Consider the following 11,527-nt stretch of genomic DNA (forward strand, 5'->3'; position numbering starts at 1 on the left):
ACATTAATGTGATAAGTGAGGAGTAAGGTATTTTGTAAGTGCGGACTGCGATGATCTGAATACTAGTGATATTGATCAAAACTAAAATTTCGTAGTCAATATTTCCTTTATGAAAGCTTAAAATATCTTCTTCTACTTCAAAAACCTTGACATTTTTGCTCTTTTTAAGATATGCTGAAGATTCATCTCATTTGAATTTCTGAAATAGAGTTCAATATATTTGAAACTTTTTTGACATATTTCGTTTTTGTTAGATATTCAAACATTTTTTAGGTTACAAATAAAAATATTTGCCTTTATTTATTTACATAAAACATTTAATTGTAATCCTTTTTTGTAAAGTATTGCGAAACTAAAAATTATTGTTCAAATAGAATTACCTTAATTAATAAATCGAGTAATTTGCTTAAGTTAAGTAACATAAACATTCACTCATACTTTTATTTAACTGTTATGATTTTTTTCAAAGTATGACGAAGATAAGAACTCTTGTTCAATTTGAATTATCTTAATTAATAAATCCAGTAATTTACTACATTTGAGCAACATAACCATTCACTCATACTTTTATTGAACTGTAATGATATTTTTTTGGAAGTATGGCGAAAGTAAGAACTATTGTTCAATTAAAATTCTCCTTATTAATAAATCTAGTAATTTACTACTTTGAGTAACATAAACATTCACTCATACTTTTATTTATTTGTAATCCTTTTTTTTTAAAGTATGACGAAGTTAAAAACTATTCTTCAATTTGAATTATCTTAATTAATAAATCAAATAATTTACTAATTTTAAGTAACCTACTCATATACTTATTCAGTCAGATTTTCTCAACAACTATTTGACCGATTTCACTTAAATTTTGTATTTTGCCATGTAAAATTAAATACTCGAAAATGATATAAAAATTAAATATCTTACAATTCGTAATGTTTATGACGATTATTAAATAAAATAATAAATTACAAATATTTATTAAAATTTATTTCTTGCATGGGATCATCTTTGGGCAAACAAATTTTATAATTGTGTGCAAAAATGTTTAAATTCTCTTAGAAAGTTCTCTAGATATGGCGAAATGCTCAAAAACTAAAATTATTATTATGGGGTGCAAACTTTGGATCACCCCCCTGACCAAACTATGGGGACCATATTTCATAGAATGCGGATGCTTCCTATATTTTGGTGATTAGATATACGAATCCGCCGAAAAAAAGGTTAGTTTTTTTAGTGAACGTATGTATTTGTGTCTAATTTCGTAATTTAAAAAATAGTCTGCACTAATTAATTAGTATATTTGAATTAACCCCTTCATCAATTAAGATTGAATCCTAGAATGTGAAGATCTAATCAATAGATCAAAAGTTATTCAGCATGGCTCGTTTTCTTTTATATAGCACTCAGTACAGAAGTCTTCAACACACGTATAGAAATTATACTTCCGCTATTTTTTGTTTCCCCTCAGATATTCCCCCTCTTCTAATATACCCAAGGTGTTCTAACTAGTTTTGTTTTTTGTGCCCGACAGAATTGATATCGTCACATTAAATAGTTATTGGAGTTACATATTTACATGATTTTGTCTTGAAATTTAGTGTCAAATAAAACTTATGGATTTTAAAGTATATAATAATTAGTATTTATATCTTAAATTACTTGACCTTTATCTGCCATCTAATGTAGTAATTTTAAAATTGCTGTTTTTTTTTTCTCTTAACTCTCACGCTTGCATTTAATTAAAAGTCAGAATAATGTATTTGTATAATGGTTGAAAAAAATGATAAAATTATTGCCCTTTATAAAAGAATTGTATATCGGTTAATGCTCTAATAATATCACTTGGTCTCATTCTTGTCTTTAAATATTTACTTTCACACCTTTCCATTTTTAAAATATCATATCGTATAAGCTCCAACAATGTTAATTATATTCACTATTCTTACATATTTATTCACTATTCTCACATATTTATGTTCATGATACAGCAGTGGAAATGATAGTAATTTTTCTGGTATTATAATTTTTGCACTGTTGAAAACAAATACACTTACCAACACCACTGACCCTAACAGTAGTATTTAATTTTCTAGTATTATAATTTTTTTCACAATTAAAAAAACATTTTCGTGTTTAAGGTTGAAATGTTAGCCATGTTTACATTTCTAGTACACTATCATTAATTCATAAAATTAATAACTTACAATAATAGACTGCCTCTTGTTACTTACTTCATATTATCATTTTTCACAATTAAAAAAAAGTATTTGCGTTTAAGTTGCGAAATTTTAAAAACGAACTGAGGGATACCTAAATACAAAATAAAATCTACCAGAATCAAGTACAATTTTGTCGATGCAAAAACTAACTCTTGAATACAATTTTCTCGTAATATTTTTTGTTACATATACAAAGGTCACCTCAAAATGCAATTACCTATTACACAACTCATTCTTGTTGCACAATTTTTGTTTGCATTTGCTTATTATATAAGAATATGAAATTCTAACTAATGCTCATTAACATGAAAATGGTTTAAAAAAAAATTTCCATTTTATTTCCAAAATACTGTTTAGAAAATACTTTAAATTCGTAAAGATTTCCAACAAAAGAAATGTTTATTCTTGCATATTTTTTGACAGAAGTATTTAGTAGGTCATTAGTTTACATAATGCAAATTTCTTGCTTGAAGAGAAAAAGTTATTCTTTAAAAGCTAATAATTTCAACAATGCGCATTTTTTTTGTTGTTATTGTTGCTGAAATCAATAAAATTAGTATATAAGAAAAGCATTTTATCACTTCCATTAGAATGATGAATAAGTCGATGCCATATTGCCTTTTATATTTTTTGTTAAGCTTTTATCTGCAAATAGATATTAGAAATGCAAGAAGCTTTAAAATGAAAAGGAATTATAAAAATGAGGTAAAGGTAATCTTATTTTTTTACAAAAGATTTTTCTTACTTAAAATTTGACATATAACTAATTTTTTTTATAAATATGAGCCTTACTTCTGTAACCTGAGTTTTCAAAAAAATATAATGGAAAACATAAGAAAGAATCTCTTGCTACATAATATTTCCATACCTGTTGATAATAAGTTTCCATTACTTTGAATGATTTTAAATATTTATATGATTAGATTTTTGAAAACTACTAAATCAGACTGTTGGTGAAAATATTTTACTGTTGATTCCATTTTACTTTAAAAAAAATTTAAGTCTTAAAAAACATAAATAATTAATAAATAAACATTTTTTTGATTAATAATGTGCATGAATAACTAATAAAAAAAATTTAGAATAAAATAAAAAAAATCAAAGTTTATTACACACCATAAGTAATGACATTTTGTTTTTGTTTCATAATTGCTAAAAAGTGTGAATTGTTTTATATTATTTGTTAAAGTAATATTAATTGAGAGTTTTTATATTTTTAACGGTGCTAGAATAATACTGTTTTTTTTAATTTATTCATTTATTTTTTTTCATTTTCCAGAATAACAATTTTCATTTTATCATTACATTAGAATATGGTAGAAGTCAATGTAAAGACAATGCATGTAATAATGCTAATGTAATGATTTTAATATCCGAAAGTGGACTTTATTTGTTTGCAGCGTCGTAAATATTCTCATAGATACACTCCTAGCTAATAGTTTATTCTACTTTAAGCAAACAAGGCAATAAACAAATTTTTTAAACAAAAGCATATTTTTTTGTATTTTATATGTAGTTTTTAATGAAAAAATAGGATTTGAATAAGATGTTAAGTTTTCAGATTTGATAATTAATTAAAGAAGAAATACCGAATGTTAACCTATTTGTAGTTACTAGAATTTAACAGCAATTTGCTTTTATTTATTTCAGAATGCCTTATCAAACGGAATATACAAAGGAGAATATGAAAGAAGAAAACGTCAAACTGGTAATACTGTTAAGCAAGTGTCAGATGAAAAATACAATTTGAACTCTGCTCTCACCTGGAAGCTGCCTTTCCATTTCGCTAACAAGTATAATTATATTCAGGAATCTCATGGGAGGAAAAGAGCACCAAAACAATTTCAAAAAAGGAAAGAGAAATTAGATTTAGAGAAAACTCGAATTTATGACTATAACATTTTGAAAGATGCCTCGTCCGAATTTCCCCTGAGATCACTTGCTCAAAATATAGAACAACGGAGAAATAAAATTTCCAAGTATGCCAATCAAGCATCGTTTTATTCTAATACTTTACCAAACTGGTACACGACAAAGAACAATTTAAAAAAACGAGATTCTCCAAATCCAGATATTGTAGACAATAAAGATTTCAAAACACATATCGAAAGGAAAGTAGAAGATGAGGATAGACTCCTAGAACAAATAAGAGATCTCCTCATAAATATTGATGAAAAATTGTCTCTTTCAACTGCATCCGAAATTATGTCAAACACAACTGGAGAAAACGATGTGGGAACAAAGAAATTTGATCAAAGTGTCAATGAGAACTCTTTCGATACATACCTGGATGAAACCCAAAATGCGTTTTCTAATTTAGATTACAAAATACCACCAACACAATACTTTGAATCACTTACATTAACAAGCATTTCTCGCTCGAATACAGAATTAACGAATCGTGATGATTATTCTAAAACATTTCATTCATCAGATATGGAAAATAAAGACCAGTTAGAGAAGGAAAGACAGACCAAACAAAACCTATCTCGTGGTGCAATATTGCCTGTTATAAATATGACAGACAACCTACATCCCCCAGCAAAATATTTTGAATCAGCAGAGATAGAAAAAAGAGACCAACCAAACAAAGAGGGAATTAAACAAAATACATCTGATGATAAAATACCGTTTCCGATAACTTTCACATATAAACCAAATCATTTTTATTCTTCAGATATTGAAAAAAGAAACTATTTAAAAAAGGAACAAGAAACCAAATCAGACCAAATTCGTGATAGACTAACGCCTTTTATAAATACGACAGACACCTCTTATCTCTCAACAAGGCATTTTGATTCATCAAATATTGAAAAAAGAGACCAATTCAGTAAGGAAGAAAGAAAGCACGATAAGTCTGATGAAGTATTTAAGATTAGGTTAAATTTGAATTATTTTCCAGATCATTCACAAAATAAAACGCCTTTACAAACAAACGAAACATTCAAAGTAATCGAGTCAAAGTACAAGCTAAGATCTCATTCAAAAATTTCTATTAATGAAGACTTTCTTCTAAACCAAAAGTTTGGCAATCTTACATTATTTTTTGGACAAATGAGAAATAAATCGAGAAGTCAATATTTTCAAGATAATTCCTCAGCTAAAATTATTATTCTTGGGATTCTGGCTATAGCCTTTGCAATATTTATTACAATTGGCTTCCGCTTTAAAAAAGAAGCAGCATCTTTAAGTAGAAGGCACAACTCACTAAAATGTAAAAATATAAATAAACAATTTTCTGAAAGAAAAGATGAGGACGTCAAACAGATTAAGGATGAAAATGGTAAATATTTTATAAAATTTTTAAGTCTTGAATTTCGGTTTATAAATATTTTACAGAGTTTTATAAATATGAGTCACAAAATTTTGCTTAGAATTGAAAACTCTCGTTTTTCTAAAAAATAATACACATTTGTAGTGAAAAAGGCTTACAGTGACAATGAAAGTTTACATTGATATTTTTATAATTTAAATTTAACATTTTTATACCAAATTGTCTCGATAATAACACAAAACACTCACGTACTTTATTATTTACACGGAAATGATGTTTCGCTTTGATAAAAAAAATTTGTTTTAAATAATTTTGAGAATGAGGCTTATCATTACATTTTCCCAAGACAATACTTAAGCTGCAGGTATTATGATTCAAATTCTAGAAGCTATAAATAGTACATGTGACAGTTCGCCCTATTAATCGTTCTTTCTCTCTCTGTATACATTAAATTGTATATCTGTATACATTAAATTGTCCAATAATGTTCATAATTAGACATTCCATGGTTAAAATTCTCCACAAAAACATGCTCTGAGACACTTTGACAAAACATAAATTATGCAACCATTAAATTTTTACGGGTTAAAAGAAAAAAACAAAAATAAAGTTACGAAAACTACAAAAATGTACTGAACGCATCATTATAATTATTTATCGTTGAAAAGGTAAATTTTTAAACATCAAAATATTAACAAGTAATTTTAAGCAAAAAGAAAGTATTAGATTTTAGTACTACTTTTATTCCTCTGATTTATCGTAATTTTTATTTAGTTTCTTATAATTACAGAAACAATATCTTTTCAGTGTTTGAGCTGATTTGATACAATATTTTACCAATTAATCCAAAAAGTAACTTCTATTGCGCTTAAAATATTTTATAGAATTTATAATTTTTAATAAAGATAGAAAAAAACTATTTTAATTAAAGACTAAATGGATTTATGAGCTATTATTGAAGGTCAGGTAGGGTGGAGCATAGGGATTGAGAATTGCAAATTAACCCATGACAGAAAATATGTAAGCCGCTAGGTTTGCCTTTCCATATGGGCTGGTTGTTCATGCGCATTTATTTTAAATTATTTTAGCACTTTTATAATTTATTGCACAGCTATTTTATTGCGTAGTTTTTTTTTGTGGTATAATTCATTTATATAATACTATAGATGATACATAAGAACACGTTAAAATTTTTCAGGCGCACTTATGAAAGATACAAAGCTTGAAATAAATCTTACAGATCTGATGCAAAATACGAACATTGAGAAGGCAGAGCCTTGCAGAGAAGGCTATTTCACTCTGTCAAAACGACTCACAACAGATTTACCATTACCACCGATGGACAGACAGCGGTTGCTAAGATCAGAAAACTTCGATCGGGACTGTCTTTCATCAACTGATTCTGAAGCAGGTGATGATTTAGCTGAAATAACAATGAGATTCGATAGAACAAGAAATCAATGTAATGGTCAGTTTTCTCAAGGAGGAAGAACTCATGAGAGCCTTCGAATGGCCAGTGAACTTTTAGAGCAGTGCAGAAAAATGAAGAAATTCAAAATGACCAGTTTACCAGCAGGAAAAGAATTTTTCCGATAATGTGATTTTAATTACGAAGATATGCTTACTAACGAGAGAAAATAAATTATTTATAACTTGCAAAATCGCAGATGTTTCATGTCTGCAACCAATGTTCTGTCATTTGTTTTTAAAATACAAGTATGGCTAGTAAAGAAATACTTTCATTACGGTAACATGGAAAATAATAATTAGGTTGTATTATGTAACAAGTGATTAAATCAAAGTCTAATAATACTCTGTTATTTTTAATACTCCATATTGCTTTGCTTGCAATAAAATTACTAGTATCGTGTCCTATTCTTGTATTGTAGTCACTTGCAATCCTTTTATTAAAGTTGAATCTGAGTTCCTCATAGATCCTATCAGTATTGATAATCACTGATTATTTATCACAGATATTTTCAATACAACTTTGGCTACAATGTAAAAAAGCTGTGCTGTAAAGTTTAGATTCTAAGAAAACGATATATATACCTGTAATCAAACAGACTAAAATCATCTGTCGTGTTCTGACCTTGAGCATAAATTTCATTTTGATTCATCAAAAATTTTTCGCACCCTGTCACAGCAGCACATCTTGAAGCTCTGAAATCTTTTTTCATTCATATGGATGCCAATTACTTAGTTAATGGCATTCGTACCAGCCTTGCATTCAATACGGCATTTTATTTGGCCTTGATATGCTACTTTTAGCTAACATCGCTCCTCTTGAATAATACATATTTTTTTCCTATTCATTTGTTGCCATTTTGCTTTTTCTTTCTTTCTGTCTTGTATTCAGTCACGTGTGATTGGTTTTGAAAATGGGAGCTTCGTTTTGAGTACCCGAAACATGTCGATTTTTTCAACGAAAATTCTGAAGCAAATGAAGTTTTCTATTTCAAAGGTTTGGGTTTTTACACTTAGATGATTCTAAAATGAGTATGCTTTATCAATATTATGCATACTCTAACCAATCATTTATAAGTCGCATAAAGTGTAGATCTCCTNTAAAATGTTAAAGCATTCTTGCATTTTACTTTCAAACGATTTGAGGGTTATAACTTTAGATCCTTAATGTTCCAAAGTTGTAGTCAGTACCTCAAGTTGCTGAAAGTTGCAATTATTTTACTTAAATTTTCGGCAAAAGAGGCATTAGCATCCCGGAAGTGAAGTTAAATGCATTCCCTAGACTCAAATTTGCCATAGTTCGGAGGAGATAAAAGCTTTATTTACAGAAGATAATGAACAGGTATTAGATATCATTACAGTTTAACCGAAAGCTCTGTTAAACGACATTATTTCAACTTATGTGCTATAATTACTTGATAACGATCAATTCTCTCACAAATCAAATAATTTAATCGAGGTAATTACATTTCTAGAGGAGATTATTACTTAATGTGTCTAAAATATTTAGCACTTAAAATATTTTAATACAGATATATATTTTAATGTATAAAATAATAAATTCCTAAATTAAGAACTTTGTGGATTTGATTGACTATGAAGTTTAGAAGTATAATAAGCACACTCAACAAAACTGAATGAAGCACAAGATAAAAGTCACGTGGCATTAACATAAAAAAATAAAGCAATCGAACGAAAAGACATTCAATGCAGAAAGTTTATCATTTCAAGAATGCAAGTAAGTTATAATTTTGAAAGTTTAATAAATTTCTGGATTGTGAAAACACTGTTCATATAGTAGTGCAAAGGGGTGATCTTGATGGGAAAACTGGAGTGGAAGACCGTCGCCATTTCGCCAATCGTAAATTTGGCGATAGTTTTCGCGAATTATTTTTTCTGCCGAACAGAAAAATATCAATTCCCCTCGACCTTAAAAATTGCGTCAATACGATTTTTTTGAACATGTATTGTATTTTTTATTCGATTATAGTAATTTCCGGTAGATACATCACATGATTATTAAATCTAGATAATGTAAGTAGTAAGCGATATTACGCATGTATAAAAATACAGATTCGTTGCCTGGCGTCTACTGTTTATTGCTGGATCACGCAATATTGCATGGCGAAACTCTTTACAATGATTTGTGTCAACTGAATTCATGGTATCATCCTACTATTTTGGCATAAAATATGTTTTCTCATGACAATAACACATTGTTTATTAAAATAAACTTATTGTAAAATTCAAAAACTAAAACAGTTGCTAAAATAAGTAAATTTATCTTTATAGATTACTACGTTTCAATGTTAGATAGATAGTAATACCAACGGCTGGCAATGTTCATTTAAACCATGCAAACATTTCGATAAAAAGTCTCTGCGAATTTTTTTTAAGAGTTAGTAGCGATGTTTATCTTTCCAAAAAATAAATAAACAAATTCTCCCAAAATTCGATTGAAAAAAACAATATTCAACTAATGTCATTAAATTCTATATAAAATCTTTGAGTTAAGTGACATTATAATTATTAATAAATTTATTAAAAATTTATTTTTTACATACATTTTTATTTTTACCACTTGCAAATCCAATTTGGGCAATTCCGTGGCTAAAAATCTTCTAATATATAATAAAGAATTTTTTAAAATATTTTTTTTTATTAAATGTTAGTAATTTCTCTGAAATCAATTTTTTATATCATCCATATAATATCATTCATCAATATTGTTCAAGAGTAAACAGTGCGCATGCGCCGTCACTATATGTGTTACTACGGCGGCAGCTGCTGGATCGGAGAATTTTTTGGAATTCTTTTTTTCTTTTAAATTTTATTATGCTTTGGTTTAGTGAGTATATTTTTTGAGATATGGGACCAGAGAGATCCTATAAAATACTTCTCAAGTTGTGAATAAAAAAGAATTTAATCATTTGAGTGATGTTTTTATTTTTCTCGTTTCAATTAAGAATCCGAAATTCTAACCCACAGATCAGATGATCCGTCGAGCTGGAGTATGTCTTAAGTTCAAGGTCATTTTTCTGTGATTACAGAGTTTCAATTTGATTTCAAATTATGGTCAAGTTGAAAATTCGAAAGAGAGAATTAAAATATTCGTTAACTGAACATAAAGATAAAGTAGTCACTTCAATTGACAGTGCAAACTCGGCTGCTCTTAAATTATTTGAAACAAAAACTGAAACATTATCTAACAAGTTCGAAATTTTATTTAAATCCATTTTTCATGTTTATAAGATGGAAAAAGTGGAGGATTTTATAGGGGAGAAAGAAAGTACGTATGATGTTATAAATTCATGTTTGTGAAAATTGCAACACCATGAAGGAATCGTCATAATTGAATAAAATTTAATACACACTTGAGTGGTAGTGGTACAAATAAATGATTAAACTTTCAAAGCAAACAAACAATAACAAGAGATCGAAATCAGTATTTTGTGTAGCCACAACGCACCGCAATAAGCGCTGTTACACGACGTGGCATGGAGTCAAACATATTTTGAATGTCTGTCAGATGCAGAGCATTCTATAGTTTGTACGCGTACCCAAAGTTCGTTGGTAGAAGCAACAGGACGAGGATCACGAGCGACGCATCGCCCAGCGAAATGACACACATGTTCAATCGGTGACATATCTGGGGAATACGCAGGCCAAGGAAGAAGCAGTACCATCCGCAATGCAAGGAAGGATTGAACAGTCCTAGCAATATAAGGGCGGGCATTGTCTTGTTGAAATACAGCGCCTGGCAAGGCTTAAAGGAAGGGAGCAGCTTGGGGCTGTAAAATTTCACTGATGTACCGGTTGTTGTTCAGATTACCCACAATTCGTAGCAATTGAGATCGTCCATGATATGCTATGGCACCCCAGACCATAACTCCGGGTTTTCGTCCACTGTGGCGTTCGATAATGCACTCCGGAAGTGGCGTTCACCGGCATAGCATCTGACACGAATGCGGCCATCATGGTACCCCAAATTAATGCGGGATTTGTCAGAAAACACGACACGCAGCCAATCAGCATGCCAGTCCCTATGGCCCATTGTAGCCGGAGGCGGCTATGGTTTAGCCTGATATGTGATCCTGTATAAAGAAGTCCTTGCGCGCCGTCCACGCTGCAGTTGACGTTTACGAATTGATGAAGCACACAATGAAACACCTGTAGCTATTGACCACTGTGCTGCCAGTTGTCTAGAGGGAGCCGTACGGTCTGTCAGCTCCATGCGGACCAGGTGTCTATCATCGCGAGCTGACGTGATATTTCGGGGTCCACTGCCGGATTTCCGAGTTGTCTGACACTCGTCCGTCCACAGCTTCCAAACACGCATCAATGTGCTGCTGTTACGCTGCACACGAGCGGCTACTACACGATAAGACCATCCAGCTTCACGAAGGCCGATGATTCTCCCCCTTTCAAACTCCGTAAGTTGTTGAAATCTCGCTCTCTTTCGTCGAAGAGGCATAAGTAACGTCTGAGCTAACGTTTACCACTAGCAGATAACCACCGATAACCATACACGCCTCGCTACAGCCGTCTATTTATTCGGATCCATCCG

The 11,527-nt window shown here is 30.0% G+C and overlaps 1 protein-coding gene across 1 annotated transcript; it reads left to right on the forward strand.

The window, feature by feature from the left end:
• The first annotated feature begins 599 nt into the window (after nt 1–599).
• On the forward strand, nt 600–7,089 carry LOC139426759 (uncharacterized). The gene is made up of 3 exons (XM_071186648.1): nt 600–608; nt 3,870–5,502; nt 6,692–7,089. The coding sequence occupies exons 1-3, from the start codon at nt 600–602 to the stop codon at nt 7,087–7,089; spliced, it is 2,040 nt and encodes a 679-aa protein (XP_071042749.1).
• The last annotated feature ends 4,438 nt before the right edge of the window (nt 7,090–11,527 follow it).

This window comes from Parasteatoda tepidariorum, chromosome 1 (genome assembly GCF_043381705.1).
Source record: "Parasteatoda tepidariorum isolate YZ-2023 chromosome 1, CAS_Ptep_4.0, whole genome shotgun sequence".
NCBI lineage: Eukaryota > Metazoa > Arthropoda > Arachnida > Araneae > Theridiidae > Parasteatoda > Parasteatoda tepidariorum.